The sequence below is a fragment of the Mesoplodon densirostris genome, chromosome 1 (assembly GCF_025265405.1).
Source record: "Mesoplodon densirostris isolate mMesDen1 chromosome 1, mMesDen1 primary haplotype, whole genome shotgun sequence".
NCBI lineage: Eukaryota > Metazoa > Chordata > Mammalia > Artiodactyla > Ziphiidae > Mesoplodon > Mesoplodon densirostris.
Window position 1 is genome coordinate 79,816,414 of NC_082661.1, and position 24,277 is coordinate 79,840,690.

The window sequence follows — 24,277 nt, forward strand, 5'->3', positions numbered from 1 at the left end:
GCAACCAAATACCTCTTTGGTAAACCTTATGTAAGACTGGCTTAAAGGGAAAGAAGTAGGTCCCTAATCAATTGTTGCTGCTGCTTCTTTAAGATCCATCTCAGTGAAACATCTACTGAGCCTGCTCCAGTCTGGGGTTGGACACATACCATATTTACATGAGAAACAAGGGTCCTTCTTCCCAATCATTCCCTGAGGGGCATGGTTGTTTAGTGGACTAATTTCTCTCTAATTTCTGTTACACCTTATGTAAGAGCTGAGGGTTCCTTAACTTAAAATAAAAATAGATAAGATGTGACATAGGCTTTCTAAGTTCACCCATGTGCAGATTACCATGGTGTAAAGGCTGCTCAGTGAGGTGGCATGAGTCCTGGATCCTGGTCTTTCTTATACTACTAACTAGTTATGGAACCTTGGGAAAAATTTCTGATCTTTCTGAGTCTTGTTCTTTCGTTGTTAAATGAAATGGATTTCCAAAATTTTTCTTTGAGGCCTCTTCTCAATATGAGACTTTGACGAAGATGAGGTCTCCTTCTTCTTGCTATTTAGGAAGGATGTCTCCCCACTGCCCTCTTCTTACTTCTCACTTCCTTCCAGAACTTATGAATGTAACACTGTTAATGGTGACAGACTAACTAATGTATCTGTCTGCTCCACCATCATTATTCTCCCAGACTGCTGATATGGCCTTTTAAACACAACTCTTCACATTCATTCTCTGTTCAGGTCTCATTGAATAGCTCTTTATAAAGAATGTTCTTAAAAAAACATATCTTATCATCTTACTTCTCTCCTTACTTCACATGACTTTGCAGTCTGAATCCCAAATCATTAACATGGCTTACTGGACTCTTTACGCTTCAGTCCCTACCTATACTTCTGGCCTCTTCTCATGACGCCCTCTTCTTTGCTTTGCTGTGGCCTAGAATGTCCCACAGAAGACTGAAGGGGTGGCTTGTGAAGATGACTACTTTGTTTTAGTTTAAATTTGCTGCAATAAGCACAAAGGATATACTTTTGCCAAAGGACACCTGGTGACATCTGGCTGAGGGATGTTGCTGTGTGTGGCTTCTTAAGTCTTCCCAGTTCTTCATAGGAGATGCACTCAGTTTCGTGGTCATGGAATCTTTCCAGTCCAGGGTGAGGACTGGTTTTTTCTGTCTCCAAATGTGTTCCTCGAAACTCCAGAATAAGTATGTTACATGGTTGCAAAATCTGCTTTTTTCTGGCCACCTCCACCTGGTTTTAACATCCTAGTTCTGAGTACATATTCTTTATAAGCTAATAGGGTCATCTTGCTACATGATTCACAAGTTATATAATAATGTTTAGGTATCACACTTGGATATCTACATGGGGCAATAACCAGTCTGTGGACAGGCACACCTGTTGAACCGTTAAGGCCCAGGATTAAGTCATTACTGCAGGCCTGACTAGGAGCTACCCCATACAACCATGGGGGCCTTGTCTCAGTTCTGCCAATTCCATGTTCCTCCCCACCAGAGGGCATTCAGCTGTGCTGTTGATTCTGCTTGAATCATTCTTCCCAAATCTCACCTTATACTTCCCTTTCCACTTAGATCATTCCTAGTCATCATTCAAGTCTTCTCAATATTCGAGTCACTTCCTCTCAGAAACTTGCTCTATTCTTTCAGATTACGTTGGATGTCCCTTTTTTATGCTTTCATAAAAGCTTAAAAAGCATCCTCCTAAGAGAACAGGACCCTTAAAATCCCCTATAGAGTTATTGTGCTTCTAGTTCAATGACCGTCACCACTTTTATACTGTAAACTCCTTAGAGGCAAAGATTATTTAATTCATGCTAAAGGCCCTAAAGCAAAGATTATTTAATTCATGCTAAAGCCCCTAAAGCAGGGAGCCTGGCATATAGCAGTCTGTCATCCAACAGAATATGTGTTAACATGAAATAGATGAATGATGGAAGAGGAGTACATAGGTGAGGAGGAGAGGATCACAGGGAGGCAGAGGAAGTACTTTCTGCTGATGCTGATGGTGGGACAGCAAAGAACTGGTAGAGGAAAATGAAGAAGGCTTCTTGCCTGGCCCTTGAGCCTGACTTTAGCTTCCAAGGAGGTGTAACTGTTAAATAGACCCCCTCCAGTTCTCCTAAGGAACATAAACGATATGGAATAAGACTTGTGCAGAACTCCTGTCAATTCAGAAAAAGCACCAGAGGAGAGCAGTTCTGAGTCCAACACTATGTACATTCCAACCATTGTGAACTTTGAGAAACTAATTTTTTCATTTGTTTGCTATCTTTCCTTCATTTTCTCCCCACTGATAACAAAAATATTTTTTAAAAAAAGAAAGAAAAATCGTTAGAGAACCTCAAGAAGGTTTTGTATTTGCTTATATGATAGACTTGCATTCTATGTGTTCATACTCAGTGGGACAGAGATGGGAGACTACTATGCTCAGAAGCAATGACTTCTGGAAATAGGAAAAGAAATGAAGGATTTATCCAGGAAGAGAGACAGGAGGAAGAGGAAAGTGGACAAAAGCTGTTCTGAGATTCTGATCCCATAGAGCTGTCAGGCAGCCCTTTCCCCTACCCACCACTAATCAACAATGTTGCTCACCTCTAATTACTTGTGTTCCTCCTTTTTCTTTTTGTCCTTTAAATGAGACTAGCACCTTTGCTCCAGGGCATAAGATCCATTTCCAATGGCTAAAAGCTTTGATGCACTGCAAGTGTCATTCATGTAACAGGCAACCTAAAATAGAAATGTGACTACATAATCCCTGGAGAACATGAGTAGATATGATTAGTTACCACAGGCTAACTGTTGTAACAAACAACACCATAACCACAAAGCACTCATGAGAAAAAGTTACTCAGGTTTAATGAGGGTCAGTTGAGGAGGGAACGGGAAGAAGAGGGTCCCTCCTCCACACTGTGATTCAGGGACTCAGGCTGTTTTGGACCTGTTGCTCTTCCACCTTCCAGGTTATATCTTCCTCTGTATTCAGCCACTAGATGGGAAGAACAGGTAAGATTGCTCGTGGGGGGACTTCCCTGGTGGTCCAGTGGTTAAGACTTTGTGCTTCCACTGCAGGGGCATGGGTTAGATCCCTGGTTGGGGAACTAGGATCCTGCATGCCACTTGGCATGGCCACAAAAAAAAAAAAAAAAAAAAAAACTTGCTCATGGGAAGGTTGTATTAGCTAGGCCTGAGAGTGGCATACACTCCCACCCACATTCTACAGGCTAGTGTAATAGGGGCGGAGCAGGTGCACAGCTGTTAGTGTGAGAGCCTGAGCACGTGAGTTAGTCCCGCTCCGCCAACAGTCAGCCTGGCAGTGGTCCTTGCAGCAGAGAGCACGGTGAGAGCTGGATTGCGGCCTTCTCCCTGGGGTCCTCCAGGCCCTCTGGGACCCTCCAGGGCCAGCGGGTGAGCTGAGGGGCCCTGGGACCGGCTGAGGGCTGTGGCCCGCAGAGCCCCAGGGCCCTGGCCATGGCGTCCACTGGCTGGGCCCACGCCTTGAAGCAGTGGCGAACCCCTACCCCTCCCCGTCCCCCACGACTGAATGGTGGCTCCAGTTTCCATGGGTCGCAGTGCACGGGGGCCTCAGCAACTGGAGTATATGAACACTGCCATTAAGGTAACAGCTTCAACCAGCCTGAGTCTCTCTGTTCAAGTTTCAAAAATTGGTCCAGTTTAGGTCAGTTGTCTACCCCAAGGAGGTGGCCTGAGGTCGGGGTTACATTGTAAGGACACTGCACATCGTTAGCTCAGGTCTGCCTCTGTGGTTGGGGCTCTTCTCAAAGAGGGCAATTGTCGTGAGCTGGGGATTCACCTGATGGGTATTTGCTACAACACGTATTCCTATCGATCCCATACAAATGATTCTCTCCAGTTTAAATGAAAAGCCTGAGGGCTGGCTGGGTCCTGGGCACCTGGCTCCCTCAGTGATGATGGCTGGGCAGGGTCTGGGGACCTGGCGCTGAGGGCGCTGCCAGCTGAGATCTGCCCCCTCAGCTGGGCCTGGGCAGTGCTGGGAGGACCCAGACGGGGTGCTGGATGAATGTTCTCAGGCAGAGTAACCGCCCGCGCAGGGACCCCCTCCTCTTAGCCAGGGCCTGGACCTCAGAGGGCGAAAGTTGAGCTTTGGGACCTTGCGCTTTCTGGTCAGACCAGAGAATAACATTTGTTTTGGTGGAGGTTAACAGAACATCATGACCTGACCGAGAACAAAGGATCATGAAAACCAAAAAAAGAGAACAAAGGATATGACCCCAAGAAGTATGCAACAACTAACCATACCACTCCCTCATCTTTCCTATAAAAGGGCTTTGCTGAAAGCTTTCAGGGAGTTTGGGGTCTTTAAGGCATGAGCCAGCCGTCTCCTTGTCTGGCCCTTCAATAAACATTTTGCTGCTCTAAACTCTGAAGTTTTGGTATTGGTTGGCCTCACTGTGCATTGGGCACACAGACTTGCGTTCTGTAACACTAGGACTAAGTCATATGGCTGGGTCCAGCTGCAAGGGTGGCTGGAAAATATGGTTGTATTACTTTCCTAGGATTGCCATAAAAAAGGGCCACAAACTAGGTGGCTTAAAATAGCAGAACTTTATTCTCTCACAGTTATGGAGGATAGAAGTCTGCAATCAAGGTGTTGTCAGAACCATGCTCCTTCTGAAAGTCCTAGAGAGGGATCCTTCCTTACCTCTTCCTAGCTTCTGGTAGTTGTTGGCAATTGGTCTTCTTTGGTTTGCAGCTACATTGCTCCTATTTCTGCCTCAGTCTTCACATGGCCATCTTCCCGCTGAGTGTCTCTGTGCCCAAATTTCCCCCTTTTTATAAGGATACCAGTCATTGGATTAAGGCTCGCCCTAACCCACCCATCCTCATCTTAACATGATTTCATCACATTCACAGTGCTGGAGGTTAGGACTTAAACATAGACACAGTTGCTTACACTTCAGGGAAATTTACCCCGCTCAAATAAATGACAGAAGGAGCAAAGTATCAAGAATGAGTAGATAGGATAGAAATGAGGTACAGAGGGCTTCCCTGGTGGCGCAGTGGTTGGGAGTCCGCCTGCCGATGCAGGGGACGTGGGTTCGTGCCCCGGTCCAGGAGGATCCCACGCGCCGCGGAGCAGCTGGGCCCGTGAGCCATGGCCGCTGAGCCTGCGCGTCCGGAGCCTGTGCTCCGCAGAGGGAGAGGCCACAGCAGTGAGAGGCCCGCGTACTGAAAAAAAAAAAAAGAAAGAAATGAGGTACAGAGTCAGTGGCCTTGGCCCAAAACACTGCTGGGCACGGGACATATCCTGATATGATTTGAACCAAGCCATGATACCACTGCCTCCCTCTGATGCCAATCACCAGGGCCAGTCCCACTTTGATCCCCTCTTGCTGTGTCTGGAGTCATGTCCACTCTGTCATGTACCCAGGGTTCTCCTCCCAGCTCCAGTTGGACAACAACATGGAACAGCAGGCCTATTAAAATTAATATAATCACCTCTAAAAAGCCATGCCTATAAAAATATGCTAAACATAAAACTAATAAAGTTTTCCTTTTTCTACTCAGGTCACTGTCATCTGACTATAGTTTCCGCTCTTGGCATTTTCCATCTTACTGCACTTTATTAAGTGGCTGCTCTTCATTGAAGCCAGCCATGATTTAATAAAAGAACAGTGACATTAGAATCAGAAGAACGTTAGCTCTGTATCTTATTAACCTTGTTATCTTGGGAAAGTCACCAAAACTGCTTTTTACCTCAGTTTGATTGATCTTAAACTTTTTCCATGTGTGGTTGTGAGAATCCCATAAAGTTACTAAATATTTGTGTCTGTCATATTGCCAGTATTGTTATAAGTGCTTGGGATATATCAGTGAGCAGACAGAGATCTTAGTCTTCATGGATCTTCTATTTTGGAGCTAAAAATTATACAAATTATAAAATGCTTTAAAATGTAACGTACTATTATCGCTACTATTTTATCTGCAGCAACTCCAATTTCTCAAGTAACTTTAAAAATCTTATTTGAAATTATGCATAGCTCCTAGAGGTCAGAAAGTACACAAAATAATCTAAGAAATGAAGAATTTACCCATTAGAAGTTTAACCATAAGCATAGACTCATGGTAGATATTTAAAATGTTTCCTTATTGCATTTAATAATAAACCTTGGGCCCCTATTATATGCCACGCAATATGTTAGGTTCCACGTGTGAAGCAAAGATAGACATCCTGCCGTCAAGGATCTTAGCGTCCAGTTGGACACGTGCCCACAAAAAACTGCACTATGGGGCTTCCCTGGTGGCGCAGTGGTTGAGAGTCTGCCTGCCGATGCAGGGGACATGGGTTCGTGCCCCGGTCCGGGAAGATCCCACATGCTGCGGAGCGGCTGGTCCCGTGAGCCATGGCCGCTGAGCCTGCGCGTCCGGAGCCTGTGCTCTGCAACAGGAGAGGCCACAACAGTGAGAGGCCCGCGTACCGCAAAAAAACAAACAAAACAAAACAAAAAAAAAACCTGCACTATGAGGACGGGCGGAGAGGAGTGCCCACTAGAGAAGCACTGAGAAATTGATTGAAAGCTTCAAAAGAGAAACCCCCCACATTCACAGTACCATAACATGTTGTTGATGTTCTCTGTACATATAAAATGTACCTTCTAATGCTGTGATGAACATAATACTACTAGCACCTGTTTATCTACGTGCTGAGATTTTTATTTTACAGTTTGAGGATGGGTGTTGACCTCTGTGGTATGCTGGTCTAGTATGTATGCAGTACTTTCACTCTGTAAAGAAAGTATACTGTATAAAAGTTTAGAAGGAGCAGCAAGAGGTTATAGCTCATTGTCAAAATCGGAGGCCCGCATCTGAGTGTTTAGGCCGTGTACTATATATTTGGATATTGACAGAGAAGGCACTGTTACAAGAGGCGGTTCAAACATAATCAGAAGTTGCTTTGGGCTTCCCTGGTGGTGCAACGGTTAAGACTCCACACTCCCAATGCAGGGGGCCGGGATTTGATCCCTGGTCAGGGAACTAGATCCCACATTCATGCTGCAACTAAGGAGCCCATGTGCCACAACTAAGGAGCTGGTGCAACCAAAAAAAAAAAAAATTGCTGATTCATAAAGTAGTAAAATATGAAGTACATCTGTTTGCGATATACACTGCAGAGGTGATGTAAAAGCAATGATTAGGTTCCAAATTGGGCTACCAAACCGATTGATTGAAAAACCTATTCTGGTGTTACATGAGCATGAAGGGTATTAGTAACATATCTCTCCTATAGATCCAGTTGCTAGAAAAGTTTTCCTTTTCCCTTCTTTTCCCCTTTTGGAGTATCACAGTTTTCCTAATATGTTTGACAAGAAGTTCCCATTTTAGGACTTTTGAACTGCTTTTCTCTTTGCTTTGAAGGCAGGATTAGTGTCTATCTTTACATCCCACATGGAACCTAACACATTGCACGGCATATAATAGGGACCCAAAGTTTATTTTTAAATGCAATAAGGAAGCAATCTTCCTCCAGATAATTGCTTGGCTTGGTCCCTAACTTCATTCAGGTTTCTAGAGAGTGTTCTATCAGTACCTTATCTAAAATAACATCTGTTCCCCATAACTCTTTATCCTACTTTTCTCCACCATAGCCCTTACCACTATTATTTTTGTTTACTGTCTAGTTTCCCTGTTAGAATATAAGCACCGTGATTGCAAAAAATGTTGCCTGTTTTGTTCACCATTATATCCCTTGTGGTTAGGGCAGTGTGTCCCTAGTGCTTAGCTCCTACCACATGGTAGGTATTCAATAAATATTTGTTGAGTAAATTAATCCAGTTTCCAGGCTGAGGGTGCTCCTAAGAAAGGTCAGAAAGGGAGGCACAGGGCTTCCCTGGTGGCGCAGTGGTTGACAATCCGCCTGCCGATGCAGGGGACACAGGTTCGTGCCCTGGTCCGGGAAGATCACACATGCCGCGGAGCGGCTGGGCCCATGAGCCATGGCCGCTGAGCCTGCGCATCCGGAGCCTGTGCTCTGCAACAGGAGAGGCCACAACAGTGAGAGGCCCATGTACCACAAAAAAAAAAAAAAAAAAAAAAAAAGGGAAGCACAATGGGGACAGGTGAGGGAATGAGTGAGGGGTTCGCTGAGGGGATAGCGGAGGAGTGGGCTGATATCAGGAGGAATTTTCATGAAGACTCTGACAACAGTGGGAGTTGGGCTCTTAGAAGCTTCTGTAGAAGTTCCTGTAGGGTTTTGCTTAGGAAAAAAGGGTCCTATTGCTTCTGTTCTGTTTGTGGGATCCAAGGCATCACGGTGGGATGGGTCTGCTCAAGCAGAAGGAGGGTGGAGGGAATGAGAGGCAGCAAGGTGGGGCTGACCCTAGATGAGGAAGTGGCAAGGATCTCAGGGGAGGTCAGGCAGAAATAAAGAGCAATCCCGACAGCAGTGGGGAGAGAAGGTGAATTTTTCTTACTGTGTTTACTGGAAAGATGAATTCCCAATTTTGGTAGCCGTTTTCCTGTAAGAAGCTTTTTTTAAAAAATTTTTGCGGTACGCTGGCCTCTCACTGTTGTGGCCTCTCCCGTTGCGGAGCATAGGCTCCGGACGTGCAGGCTCAGCGGCCATGGCTCACGGGCCCAGCCGCTCCGCAGCATGTGGGATCCTCCCGGACCAGGGCACGAACCCGTGTCCCCTGCATTGGCAGGTGGACTCTCAACCACTGCGCCACCAGGGAAGCCCCCAGGAAGCCTTTTTAAGATATACTTTCCTGAGTTGAAAATGACCTATATTTGTTATAATAATAGGATTAACAATAGCCATAACGCATTTACATAGGGACCTTCAATTTGCAAAGTGTATTTATATACATTATCTCATTCGTTTAATCCTTACACTATTTTCCCATTTCAGTATTCTGTGTGTTATGCTTTGAGTTTGTTTTCTAAGAATAGGGATGAGTGTTTAGTGTGTGCATGTGTGTATCTGTACAAAACATGTTGGGCTCTGGTGCGTCCACAATTTAACATGTTTAAGCATACAAATATGGCCACCTCAATCCAATAGGATAAAATTGGGTTTCTTGTTATAAAAACAGGCTCTAATTTCTTTTCTTATCAAGAAGAATTTTGGAACTTTATAAGCTCCTGGAGAGCAGGAATTGTGTTTTATTCATCAGTCAATAGAGAGAATTAGGTTAAGAAGATTTAAAAGATCAGTTATAAAATGTTTTAACTCCACAACTTTCTTATATTTGTATTACCCATAGTGTCTTTAATGTACCACTGCATCATGCTTGGTTCCGGGAAATTCAGCAATCTCCCCCAACCCAAACACACACGCGCACACACCCAAAGCTCAATCTCTGGCTTTAAGAAGCTCTTGGCCTGTCGAAAATAGACAGCTGGGTAAATGTGCAATTGTGAAACAGTGTTATGGGTGCTATGTCCGTGCAATTGTGAAACAGTGTTGCGGTTGCTATGTCAGAAAGGCTCCGTGGAAAGGCAAGGCACAGAAGAGGGAGAGGTCTGTTACCTGGTTGCTGGGGAGCCTGCTCGCAAGGCTTTATAACAGAAATCATCCTCGAGCTGAGTTTTGAAAGATTATCGTCTGGAATCAAGTGAATAACATCTTAAAAATGTAAATTTCTTACCTTTACCTTAGGATATTAATAGCTAATCCTGTTCCTTGAGTAGCCTCTTCGCCAGCTAAAATGTGCCTCTTCAGGGTCAGAGACATTCAAGGATGTTATAGTTTTCTCCTTACGCACTGTATCTGCTCTGTGTTGAAGTACTTGTAGGAAGAAAATTAAGTGCAGGTTTTGTGTGTGGGTTGAGAGCCATTGGGACTGCGGGTGTGTCAAAAACCAACCAGCAGTGTCCCCAAATCATTCGAGTCCCTGGCATGTTTTTTTCAAGGCTTTCTTCCTTGTAACCGGTCCCTGATGGTAATTGGTTGAATCAGATTGAACAATGCAGTCAGATAAACAGTTGTGGCAGCTGCTGCCATGGCAACGTCACCGTCCTCACCCTCCCAGTGCGCGCCCCTTCCCCACCCCTCCTCCTTCTCCAGCTTTCCTCCAGTAAGTGCATACTCGCTAGTGGTCTGGACGGGCGGCAGGGTTTAATGGCAGCGCTATTTTCTTTCCAAACTGTTCAAAATGATGAACGAAGATGCAGCTCAGAAAAGCGACAGTGGAGAGAAGTTCAATGGCAGTAGTCAGAGAAGAAAAAGACCCAAAAAGGTAAACTGCTGGAATTAGGAACGTCTGTGTAGAGATGTGTGTGTACGTGTGAATGTGTAATATCAGTGAGGCTGTAGGAACCATGGAGCATTAAAATTAACTACAGACTATAGCTGTGCAAGCATTGCTTTTTAAAGAGGTAGGTGCAAAGCGCTGCTTTCTGAGAATAGGAAAGAGACCTCGGTTCATAATAGATAACGTTGACTGGAGCGTGGTGAAGCGCACAGAGATAAGGTGTGTTTGGCATGTGGATTATTGAGGACTGTGGCCACTGATGGATGCTTCTGGTATTAACTGGGTACAGAGAGAGTCATTTTATTTTTAGAATGGGTGAGTTTAAAAGGAACGGTTAAGCAAGGTGGATTGTGGAGCAAAAGGAAGATTCGGGGCCAGATGTTTGGGCTGCGTGATGATCTTGAGATGGCTGGACAGCAAATGCCTTTTGGATCCATGCTAAGTGTATTCTTCTGAAGGAGAAGACTGATGTGACAGGAGAAATTTGATCCCCAGCATGACATTTCTTTGGTGTGCTTAGCTCTTTTGCAGTTTTTCCAGACATTAATGTGATAGCTCTTTCATTGATTAAGATAAACAGCTAAAGATATTATGGGTTAGGGTGGGTTGGGCACACAAAGCAGTCTGTAGGATTTCCTACCCTGTCATACATTCCCACACCCTTGACTTTCATGGAAACATACCAGTGAGAAACAGTGGGAAAAGATGTGAACTATTCAGCCCCACCCAGTGCCAGCACTTCTTTCTTTATGGCCTGACTCCTGGGAAACTGTTGCAGCCTCACAGAGCTCTTTGAGCTCCACCTCTCAAGGAGATGCCTTTTAAATAAAGTCTCCTAAAATCCATTTATTTCCTGAGTCAATAATATGGGCGGGATCTATGATTCTAATGTAAATGGATTCCAAAGCTAGCTGGTTTGGGATTTTGAAGGAGCAGATTAAAAAAAATAAGTATCATGAGCAAATGAATATTTTTTATTTTGATAATGTTGAAATTGCATTGTGCTTCAAAGTCATAGATCTCTGATGTACTAAATGTCTCCTAATCTAAAAATTTTGAAATAATTCCAGACCTCTGATATTGAAAAGATCATTGGCAAACAAGGGATTAGTATATTTGTACAGTGCCATGTAATTCGATTAAAAAAAGCATGCCCACATATGACAGTTTTTAGATAATAGCATGAAGATAGTGATGCAATCTGATAAATGCAAAAGGATAATTCAGGGCAGGCAGGAACATTGGTAGAATGTCCTTTTGTACTTAAGGATTCTGGATCCCCCAGCCCTCGAGGACATTTTTACAGAGTGTTAGCTAATTGATCAACATTTTTTTAAAAAAGAAAAAACAGCTAGAAAAGAGAAAGAGAGCAAGAGATAGGGAAAAAGAAAAAGGGAATTTTTGCTTGAATTCACAATATCATTTCAAAATCCTCTTAATTTCTTTCTGAATTCCCTGTGCTGTATTAGAAACAATATACTTAGAACTATTAATGGGGTAGAGAATGTATCTCAAGAAGATTTTAAGCTCTGAGTGATGATACTAAATTAACACGACCAAAGCCATCTTAAAGTATTTGAGGGGTTAGAGAAGAAGAAATCATTATATGGGATAACTGTAGTATTTTTAAAGCTCCATTTTCTCAAACATATTTATTTTAGGAATAAATTCTTTTCCAAACTTGCAGTCAAAATGATAGCAATTAATAGCAAGTTTTGAGTGTGTGTGTATGTTTGTGCATACATTAAAAGACACATACTAAATGAGCTGTTAAAACACAGTGAATTTTGAATGTTAAAAGTAATTTCACCTAAAAAGAACACACACACATACATACAGGTAAACATCCTTCAGCTTGGCAAGTCAGACGAAAATGGGTTTTCACCTTAACTCTATCATTTACTGTTGTGTGTTTGGAAACTATCACTTAATTTCTCTGATCCAGGTCCTCATCTGTAAAATGTGAACAGCTGTGTATACCTTTTGGTATTTTGTGAGGATTAGAAATAATGTGTATAAAATTCTTTGAGCAGTATTTAATATATAGATGATGACAATAACTTTTAGGTGTTATTGCTCTTCCCTTAAATGGAATTATTTATAGGAATACGCCATGTAGAGGAAAGTCTATTTATAATTTAGAGAGAGGCAGAATATGCTACTGGTACTTTGCAAAGGCTACTAGTCATTTTTCAAAATGTCAAAAGTTATATGCTATAATTGGAAACATTTTGTCTCATACAAATTATTGAGATTTATATAAATGTACCCCAGGTCTTTAGATTACTGCTTCACATCTTTTGCACAGCAGGCAATTTAAATTCTCATATTTAGAAACTTCCAAATTGTCCAAGCCAGAAAACACCAGACATCCCCCTTTCTTTCTAACTTTAATAAACCATTAAATGTGCTTTGATGGGGAAATAATAATTGAGAGATATTCATCCCTAATAAGGATGAAATCCGAGAAAAGCAAGAATTGGAGCAAAGTCAGTGCCACACCACTTAATTCTATTGTCTGCTTTTCTACTAGAGGTTCACATTGAATCCACTATAGGATTCTTTTAATTAATTAATTAATTAATTTATTTATTTATGGCTGTGTTGGGTCTTCATTGCTGCACATGGGCTTTCTTTAGTTGCAGAGAGCAGGGGCTACTCTTTGTTGTGGTGCGCAGGCTTCTCATGGCGGTGGCTTCTCTTGTTGCAGAGCATGGGCTCTAGGTGCATGGGCTTCAGTAGTTGTGGCTCTTGGGCTCTCGAGTGCAGGCTCAGTAGTTGTGGCCCAGGGGCTTAGGTGCTCCATGGCATGTGGGATATTCCCGGACCAGGGCTCGAACCCGTGTCCCTGCATTGGCAGGTGGATTCTTAACCACTGCGCCACCAGGGAAGTCCCAGTATAGGATTCTACATAAGCATCCAGGATTATGTGCCATCAGGCTCACTGTGGCCTGGGTGTTGACCTAACATGTTGCATCATAATTTTTGGAAACGTGCCTCTTCCTTGAGTAAATATTTAACAGTTGAGCCATAATCCACCTGTTTATTCTACACCTCACAAAAAGCAATTCTTCTGAGGGACAGAACTAAAGGGTCCTTTGCCAAAAAAGCCACAATGTGAGAAAATAAGCTCAAGGAGTTTATTTTGTATTAGAATTTTAGTGAGTATCTGGAAGATAGAAACTCTTTTAGCTTTTCTTAAGAATGTGTGTGCTGGCTTTAGTAACTGAGCTTGTCAGCACTCTCCCCGCAAAGACCACCAGGAAAACACATGTCGTTGGATGTATTGGGGTTCCGACTCACTGCAGTGAGAGAGGATGCACATCACAAGGAACTGAGTTTGAAATGACTCATTAGGTTTGGGCTTTGAATGAGTGATTTGGGGGAGGGTCCAAGAAAGTGGGGACTCACTCTGGGTTGGGTGCTCTCAGAAAGCAGGAACAGTTTTATGATTGTGTATCCCAATAAATCTTAGCTCTAGGAGGGCAGACTAAAGCTGTAGTCAGTAAAGAAGTGGCAATCTCTCAGTTAGCAAGAGAGAGGGATGTCTAGAATTTTGTGGCTTGGACAATGTACATATTTTGTCTGTGTTTAGACACGCTAAGGTGCCATTATTGTCCTGCTCCATCGTGGTCACAGAGTGGCCTGGTCTGATGATGATGCCCTGTGAAATGATTTATGTTCAACAGCAAAACACTGAGGTCAAGCTGATAGTAACGGGCCAGCTCCTGGATGTCAGCGGCTGCTTTTCTCTTTCTCAAGCTTGAACACAAAGATACTTTTGGAGAGAGAGAGAGATTTATTTATTATTGGATGCTCGTTAGTGTCCAAGGAAAATAAATCAGATAGTATTGTTGCTAAAATATTCATAGAAACCTTTTTCATCTAATACTTCAAAAAAATAGTTTCCTTAAGGCTCAGTTATTTCACACAAATAAATATTAGCTAGGACACAGATTTGGGATTGATGTTCTAGTGAGGGTTCAGTGGAGAAGAGGATGTGGAAACTACTGGAATTCTCACCTGGGATCCTGGACTAAAAGAAAGCATTGGCAACTGTGTGAAATGTATCAGGGTAAGTGTTTAGCCCGTTCTAAATCCCAGCCAACTCTATAAAAATTTCTTATCCGAGACAATATTTTGGCAGATTAGATGAAAAGAATCCAAGACCATATTAGTGGGCAGCACCCCATACTTTCCAATTTTGTATCAATGACATGGCAGTGGATTTGCACTGGAAGAGGCTGCACGAGCCTTAGATAATTTACATAAATGATAATGGAAATGATCAAATGTCAATCACATGTGACAGACCCATCTGAAACCACTAGGCTTGGTGAGTTCTTCTAAAACAAGTAAATAATTAAATGGCTTAATAACCATTTTCCTCATTTGGTGGAATAACTGTATAAAGATGAAAGTATAAATATGTAGTGTTGTTTTTAACAAAGTAGTAAGATAAAATGGCTTTGTAGGATACCTTATATTCATTTAAGAAGTTTTGACCTGGACCATTATTTGAAAATATTTGTGACCTTTGCAAAAATATTTTTGGTTTATATAATTTTATTGCTGTTTACTTGCCACTGCCTAAATGGAGAGATGAAAGTACTGCCAGATGTGTGATTGAAATGGTGAACCATTGAAATGTGAATGAGAGACATAGTGAAAGGTTTATTTTTACAGCAGCCATGGAAAGCATGGCTTTTTTAGTGGAATCAGATAGCAGATCCAACATTTGGATGTTCAACTTGTCTTGCAGTCAAATTAGTTTTGAATTTAGTTGGTGCCTTATCTTGTCCAATCAAGTCTAGAAAGGCTTTAATATATAATTTACCCTGAATAATATCCACACTTCTTCAATTTTCCAAAAACTTATGATTTACCCTTTATTTTACATCAGTTTATAACCCAGAATAGTGTGTGCTGCCTGAAGACAGCAATTCCTCATCCCTGAAAGTATTTAAAATGACCATCTGTCAGAGATAACGGAAATTTTTTTACTGGATGGAAAAATCCCTTACAACAGCGGTCCCCAAGACTTTTGGCACCAGAGACTGGTTTTGTGGAAGACAATTTTTCCATGGCTGGGGGTGAGGGTTAGGGTTAGGATTCCGGCTGTAATGCGAGTGATGGGGAGCAATGGGGAGCAGCAGGTAAAGCTTCACTAGCTCATCCACTGCTCATCTCCTGCTGTGCGGCCTGGTTACTAAAGGTACTGGTCCGTGGCACGGGGGTTGGGGACCCCTGCCTTACAACCTAGTATTCTGTGATTTTCTTTCTATGTCTGTCTCTCTCTTTCCATCTCTTTTGACCCACCTTCATGATACTGATGTTTTTCACTGCTAATTTCATATGTACGTAATAGCTAGAAATTAATCCTAAAATATCCTTTTTTAGAGTAAAGTGCTGTCTGCTGACCACAACTACTAGAATTACCTGGGTTGCCTGCTAAAAGAACAAAATTCTTAGGGTCTACTTTAGACCTGCTCAGTCACTTTTGAGGGTTTTTAACTGGCACCCCACTCTTTTTGATGTGTGCTAGAGTTTAGAACCATTGCTTTAGAAAGTGGTCAGTAGTCATGAAGTCGAGTTATTTTAGAAAGAAGAATCTCTGATTTCAATTAGATGTGTTAGATTGCTACTTGGCTCTTACATTTTTTTCTTTTAAGGCTAGATGGCAACAGCATTGATACAAAAGAAGCAAAAGCATTTTTCTCCCATCTTCTTCTTATTCTACATCTAGAACCTAGAATGCTTCACATACACCATCTCATTTAATCTTCAAAATAACTCCCATTGAGTATTATTATCCTAGTTTTGTAGATGAGCAGCTGGAGACTCAGAGACTTTATACAGAGAGGGAGATGGAGAAATGATAGACATTTTCCCCACCAATCAACAAATGACATATTTTGAACCATTTCTCCCATGGAAACCAGATGCTAAACTATTCTATGCTAAGCTATTCCTGTGCCTCTAGCAAAGCTTCTAAGCTATCTATAGCTTCATCTTCTGCCAAGATATCCTCCAGATCTTTTCCCCCATTGTTGCTTCCTATCTTTCATCAGTTGATCATGTTTTTCAAAATGCCCACTCTAATCTCTGGGAATAGTGTGTAAAGAGGATGTCTTTCCTGGATGTCTATAATATTCTTCCAAACAGTACTCCTCTTTCTCTTCATTTTGCTTCCATTATATTTTCTGATATGTTGGTGTAGATGTTTCTTTCAGTTTCTTTCAGATGTTTCTTTGAAAATCCACAGAAAGGAATGGGACAACAAAAGAAGCAAACAGGTATCCTCATGTGGTTTAGGCATGTTAAATTAAGCTAACATGAAAACTTGATCCAAGGGGCTTCCCTGGTGGCGCAGCGGTTGAGAGACCGCCTGCCGATGCAGGGGACACGGGTTCGTGCCCCGGTCCGGGAGGATCCCACATGCCGCGGAGCGTCTGGGCCCGTGAGCCATGGCCACTGAGCCTGCGCGAACCGCAAAAAAAAAACCCCAAAAAACCTTGATCCTACTTTCTCAATATGAATTCTAATTATTCTCTTGAGGAACTTCGTTAGTACGATATTCCCAGTAATTGCTCTATGGAAGGCTCTTTTTCATACACTCTTCTCTGAAGTGTTTGAGGTTTCTTTTATCTTCTTGATAACGTTTCTGAAGAGACAAGTGATTGCATATTGAAATAGAATTAAGATTTTTAATCTGCATTTGTTAGAGCATACTAGATTATAAATGTGTCTACAGTTTTATTTCTTTCCTGCTTGTATTCTGTTCTAATTCCTGTTGGTAGCAGAAACAAAGCCACTGCTTATTTTTATCTCAGTGGGCACTGGCAAGATTCATCACAACAAATGAACTTACCATCTCAATTTCCTTTTACTTTGGAAGGGCAGAGTTGGGATTGCTACCAAATGAGACAATCTTTTTTTTTTTTTTAATTTTTAAATTTATTTTATTTTTGGCTGCATTGTGTTTTCGTTGCTGCACGCGGGCTTTCTCTAGTTGCGGCGAGCAGGGGGCTACTCTTCATTGGGGTGCGCAGGCATCTCACTGCAGTGGCTTCTCTTGTTGCAGAGCACGGGCTCTAGGCACACGGGCTTCAGTAGTTGCAGCACGAGAGCTCAGTAGTTGTGACTCATGGGCTCTAGAGCACAGGCTCAGTAGTTGTGGCACACGGGCTTAGTTGCTCCGCGGCATGTGGGATCTTCCCAGACCAGGGCCTGAACCTGCATCCCCTCTATTGGCAGGCGGATTCTTAACCACTGTGCCACCAGGGAAGCTGAGACAATCTTTTGATAGAAAAAAAAATTATTTTATATACTCGAGTTCAAGTCAATATGATAGGGTATTTCTTTTCTTTGAAATCCATTAATACTTGCCAATTTTTTAAAGCTGGAGGGAGACAGTAAGAAATGTTCTAGTTAATGATACACGTAAATCTAGAGGGTAAGCTTCTACTTAGTTATCAGACCTGGTTTTTACTCATGTTTTTCTGGTAACTCACAGACAAATATCTTCTTCTTTTATCCACTAATTTGTGTTTGTGCTCATTAAGACAAAGACCTTGATTTGTAACATTTGCTTAATGAGCTTTGATTTCTAAGAATCAACTTGTTTAACTCAGTTTAATTTAGATGTTTCTTCCTAACACATATGAAAGCTCCTTTAATTCAACCATTGGTTTGCTATGTGTATAGTACTGCAATAGCTGCTATGGCATTGCTGGACTAAAAGTTAATGATTGATTCCCTCACTGAGTTTATAATCTGACTGAGCAGACATTTCTATCAAAAAAATAAGCCATCCAGAGAAATATTATAAATATTATGTAATACCTATATTATAAGTAATAATTATTATGTTGTACATTGCCAAAAATTAATTCTCAGGAGCCTGGAGAAGGGCAAGGGATCAGTGTGATTTTGTTAAAACATTAAGCCATATGAATGGGTGAACAATAGCCCTGAGCCTTGAATTTCAACTAATACTTAAGTATGAAGGAAGGGGATACACAGGCAATCAGATGGAGCAACCTCAGCCATATAATTACAAGCTACATTAAAGATTAAGAAACTGGTGAGACATTTAATGTAGTTTACAGTTATAAACTTTGTGAGTGAACTCTCTCTGACATGTCCTTATGCTCTGAGCCTTGGTCAGTTCTAGGCTTACATTTTGGAATCCACTTTGTTTGGGGGATTATACTGTGTCCTTCTCTTATAGAATGTATCACTGATCACTCATCTATGAAGGTCTTGCCCCATATTTATTCATGTTTGTACATTATTTCTGTAGTCAATAGTAAATTCCAAAAAATAAGCATAGGAATGCTTTTTGAAATTATACAAATAATCAACCTCTGCCTTTACCTTAAGAGATACTGGTATAGTTAGCTCAGGGCTGTAATTACCTAGAACACTTACACAGAAATTTCTAAGACTTTACATATTAGCTGAAAATGGCTTTTCTCATTTGGTTATTATTATATCTGTTGTATGTTAGCCTACTTTGTGTGTTGGCATACTTTTGAGTTCACTATGAGTAGCTAGATCCTGTTGTATTTTCAGATCTTTGAATGTGAAATTCATGACTTTTCCCTTTTTCCCACTTGCTTGGTCTATCTACAGGTTTCTGCCCTTGGTCTTTGTCCATCTTCACTGGTAGGCAGAGTGACTCATGGCCAATTATTTTACCTTTGGCTGCCTTGGACTTTCTACCCATAAAGCAAGGACAGTTATAGCTGCTGCCACTTCAGAGAACACTTAAGTTTAAAGAGAAAGAAGTAAAGGAGTGTTTTAGAAGTAAAACTATGAAAACAGAAATAAATGTTAGGATCTGTGTGGATTGTGCAAGTCTGAAGAAGTTAAAAATGAAAGGTGGACCATTCTAGACTGTTTCACCAAGTACTAGAAAGTGATACCTTTTTATAAGTATTTTAATGTAATAATGTAATAATTTACTATAATGCTGATCTTTAGCAACAAATATCTCTATGTGGCAAATTGAGCCAGTTTAGATGAGGGTGTTCTAACTTTTAAAAAAATATTGAAAACTGTAAAGAAGCAAAACATTATGAGAATTATGTATGAGAAATTTGGTATTTTCTGTGTCAGGATTTCAGTTCTCTTTTCATAAAATGTGTATCCCTAAATATTCCTTTTCCTGGGTGTTCTCAATATTTGCCCTGATTTGAGACAGTGTGGTGGCAAGATGCCCTCCTCTCTTATTTTGTAGCATTATCTTGTAATCATTGCACAGAGGGGTGGCAGCAAAGCTAAAAACCAATATTCAAAAATGAAAATCAGGAAGAAAAAAAACTAGGACAAATACAGACACTCTTCATTCAGTAGTTTAGAGATACCATTAGAATTATTAGCACTATCCATACTATTGGCTTATTAAAATGAATATGAATATCTACCTAATTTTCACACATCCAATCAAATCTGTGTTAGCTGTGTTTCACCTGCCACAATTGCCAATATTTTCTGTGTAACTGACACAGTAAATCATTTCAGGGTCCTCTTAAATCAGTCAAATTCAAAAGACGAGATCTACATATGAATTTGGTATATGTATATTGTTGTCATGAGCTGTAGTAGTATATTTAATAATTGTCTATGCAGCTGAGGCTTAGCATGATCTATCATGTATCATCATCTGTGTAGAAAAGTTGTTCCAAAGCTTATGTTTAAATGGCCAATGGAGAGACTTCATAAATAGCCTATAGGTATCAGTTCTGTTCTGCCTCAGCATGAAGATGAGAGGGTTATCATAACGGTGTATTTGTGTAAGCATTCCTCTGTTCCAGTACTTTGATGTGGCTATATGCCACACACCTGTGCATTGCCGGGTCACACAGCATGTAATGGGGATGTGGGCCTGTGACAGGGTGGAGGCAAATTTGTCATACTCAGAGTTGTGACATTACTTCTAAATCTCCTGAAGAAAGCTAATATGCCTTTCAGTATGATTGTCAGCTTCCCATCCTCTGTAGAAAGTCAAGGTACTGCTCTATCCTGATGATAATGCTTTATCCTATGTAGTACAGGTGAGGAGAAGGATTGAGGAAATGTCCCATAAGTAGCTCCTCTTCCACCTATTTCTGAAGACATGCATCAAAGTTTGTGATTCAGAAGGATAAAATAATTTTGTATCTGAGGTTTATCTGCAGAGCAGTTATTTTGGTGTGGGTTTCAAGACACTATAATCGTTTGATCATTTTGAACATGTAAATCTGATATTAGAATAGAATTTACATTGTGGAGTTTACCCCTAGTTCTAGAAAAGGGATTTGGTTCTCCCAGGACAACATACAGAACAAAATGAAACAAGTGACAGGAGTAAAATAAAGTATATGTGTAAAAGTCTTTGAGAATTTTGTATTTGTGCTTTGAGAATTCAGAAATTGTCAACACTTTCCTCGTAGCCTATAATTTATAGTAGTGACTATGGAAAGCCTTAATGTAAATTACCCATTTGTTTTCATAAATTTAGACTGTTTTGAAAACCACATTTGAATAGCACTAATAAAATGTGTGTGAGTAACACATTACTCTGAGACTCTGAATAAGTCCATGTACTGGGGTTTTAGGATGAATAGTGACTGGGTTTTGGTTTGAATTGCTCAGCTATTTAGGGTATAGTGCTAGTCTAGCCACTATATTCCATACAGACCAATTCTCTTCAGCCTCAAAGGCATGGACTTCATGTGTAACCTCAAAGAGTAGATGATCAAAGGGAGACAGAGAAGGCAGATCCTGCTAGATGTGTGCAAACCTAAATCCATTACCCAAACACACACTTTTTAAAAATGGATACTCTATTGACATGTATTTATGTGTCAAGATTATTCCCTAATTACTATCTCCTTAATATGATAAGGAATTCTATCTTGTCTAGAAGATCCAAATGAGGAGTAACAATAGTAAAATAACGAAGGTAAAATGGAGGTTCTCTATGGCTTTATGGTGTTTACCAAAGTCAAACTTGTTTGAATAAATTATGTTTTATCCAATAAGATGAGCAATTTAACTATAGAAAAATTATTCATTAGGAAAAATAGTTCACCTCATTGGAACAACATTTTACAATAATAAGTAAAAAAAATAAAAAGCAATAGTTAAAAATATCGAGAGCTTATCATAGTATTAGGTGCTAGCCATTGTGCTAAGAGTTCTACATAGATTATCTAATTTTCTCTTCACAATAATCCGATGAATGGGTACTATATTATCCTCACCTTAAAGATGAGGAGATTGATGTCTAAAGGGATTGAAAGATTTCCCTGATTGAATCCATGTAGCTCTCCCAGGTTTTCCCCTGGGTCAAACCTACCATTCTGCCTGTCTCCAAAACCCTGTGCTGTGCTAATAGAACAAAGTTTTAAACAATTAAAATAGGATCAAGAATGAAAGAATAAACCCATTGTCCAAAACCCATTGTACCAATATGCCTTCACTGATTGGTCAGTGAATCTAAAAAGCTGCTTTGATTGATTTTTTTCAAATATAGTTTAAAAGACAAGTATAAATCCAAATAGGAAAATGTTTTTTATGTAGTTGTTGACTAAAATTATCAGGTGCTTTCACAATATTCAAGCCAGATGTGAGTTCTCAGTCTTAGCACTGGAACACTGAAGAATGAAGCTTTATACATTGGTATTTGCATCTGTGCTTCAGCTATTTTAGTCAAATGGCTGACACCCTTAACATAGCCTCTCCAATATAAGGGGGAATTTGTTAGTGAGTTCATGTTGCTTGTCCTAATTCAAAAGGTCACTAATCTATCATGTGTTCCATAATCTCATTACACAGCAGGGACCTCTTTCCAGTTGTTAAAGAATCAGTAGGAGTGATTGGGCTATTACATGGGGCAATCAGGCATTTTTCTCCTGGCCCATGTGGGAACCTTCATTTTTGAGAGGATAGGAGGTCTGTTCCACCTGCAAATTCTTCCAGATGGCCTGACCCGAAATGGCTTCCATGCCTGATTTGTAAAGGTAATTCTTAGGCAACAGCAAGTATATGTGGTTTGGGAACTTACTCTTACTTTGACAGAATGCCTTGATCAGATAAAGAACTACTCATGGACAATTTTCTGAGTCACTGGCCAGCGTCCAATGAAATAGTGAAGTTCCTTTCCTTATTGCTTCTTTCTGATAATAATTTTAAGGGATGATTATATTTTTACAACATTTTATTTATAATTTATCCAGATGTGAAGACAATTAGCTGAATGGAAGTATTTTTTCCTTAATTTTTCTTTTCAAAAATGTTATTAGGATATACTTTTTGTAGGCTGCCTATAACAATGTCAAAGAGTTTAGGAAAAAATTCTATACACATGTACATACACATTTGTATTACTCTGAGTTTCAGCTATGATATATTGTAAATGGCTTAGAAACTTTTGATTTAAAAAAAAAGTTATAACCATACTCTAACTCATAGCTGCCTGGATGTTTGAAGTGTCTTCACTATTGTTGTTGTCATAGAAAGTTTCTATAATGAATTATCCTCATTCTAAACCTAGTGATATGCCATGTATAGATTTTAGATTCTTGTCTACAGCTGGATTATTAACTTAGAAGCTATAAATTGAATTTCCAAATATTCAAACAGGCTTCCTTCCCCTTAGGGTGGGTTTGGCTACTTTCATCTGTGTATGCCAGGATCTATCATGGCTGTCTCAAGTTTAAACCCAGGAGTCAAGGGTCATGTAGAGATTATCATGGGATGGCCTAATCTATTATTATTTATTTTTTAAAATAAAAAAAAATATTTATTTATTTATTTTTGGGCTGCATTGGGCCTTCATTGTTACACAGGGGCTTTCTCTAGTTGTGGAGAGTGGGGGCTACTCTTCGTTGCAGTGTGTGGGCTTCTCACTGTGATGGCTTCTCTTTGTTGTGGAGCATGGGCTCTAGGCACGTGGGCTTCAGTAGTTGTGGCATGCAGCCTCACTAGTTGTGGCGCATGGGCTTAGTTGCTCTGCGGTATGTGGGATCTTCCCAGATCAGGGATCGAACCCATGTCCCCTGCATTAGCAGGTGGATTCTTAACCACTGCACCACCAGGGAAGTCCCTAGATGGCCTAATCTATAATTCAAATATCATGTACATTTTGCCTTAATACTTTGTAATAAAGAAAGTAATGTTAGTTTGCATTTTGGAAGTTTTACTCTTTGGAATGGTTTCTCAAATTCATTTCAAGGTGATCAATGAGTTTAGATCTTGTTATATTCTCTCCTGACTATACAGCTCTTTGTATATTTCTATATGAATGCATATCACCCTTTCAGAGTACTTTTTTTTTAAACCTCCAGAAGAGCCTTATTTTGAGTAGAGATTATTTAACACTGTATGAATTGAAGAAATGAACAGTTATGAATAATTCAGTAAACTGAGAATATGTGATCCAACATGGAACTCCTAGAATGTTTTTGATACAAATAAGTACCTCATGGGGGTGATTGATACTTAGGCAGATATGGCTGACTATATTTTTCCATATACTGAATATTCTGGGGTATGAGAATGATCCCTTGCCTCTGTTCAATGGCAGTTGTCAAGTACATATTCACCTATTATTTATCCAGTAATTTCAAGGCTGTATAGCTGACATATTTAAAAATAGAATTGATATTTTGCTTTTTCTTTCTACAGTACTAATTTGATTATTTTCCATAGGCCTGCCACAATGAAAAGTAATTATGTCTGTTGACCCTAAAGTGACCTTGAGGAAATGAGGTGCTTATACCAACTTAGGTAACAGATGATAAGTGTCTGTGTTATAGCTGACCAAAATTCAAGTTCTATAGTGTAATTTCTACTTGAAGCTAACATTTTGAAGTTGAATATGAGATTTGGTAAAAATACATCCAGTGGAATATATATGAACATGTATTCATATATATGTGTGTGTATAATAAATCTTTGGATATTACCAAATAATAGCAAAAGATACCACAAAATTTGCCATGTTTTCTAAGTGATAGTATTCAGTTATCATTTAGTAAAATCTTA

General features: G+C 40.4%; 1 protein-coding gene across 23 annotated transcripts in view; it reads left to right on the plus strand.

The window, feature by feature from the left end:
• ANK2 (ankyrin 2) overlaps window positions 1-24,277 on the plus strand; it is a 710,689-nt gene that overhangs the window by 346,419 nt on the left and 339,993 nt on the right. For 2 of the 23 annotated variants that reach the window (XM_060105162.1, XM_060105228.1), the window contains exon 1: window positions 10,100-10,225. The exons of 18 other annotated variants lie outside the window; for them this stretch is intronic. In XM_060105162.1, coding sequence (XP_059961145.1) covers window positions 10,142-10,225 — 84 coding nt within the window. In that variant the 5' untranslated portion in view covers window positions 10,100-10,141. Of the gene's footprint in view, window positions 1-10,084; window positions 10,226-24,277 lie in introns of those variants that run through there. 3 more of the 23 variants (XM_060105220.1, XM_060105243.1, XM_060105250.1) reach the window with 2 other exon arrangements.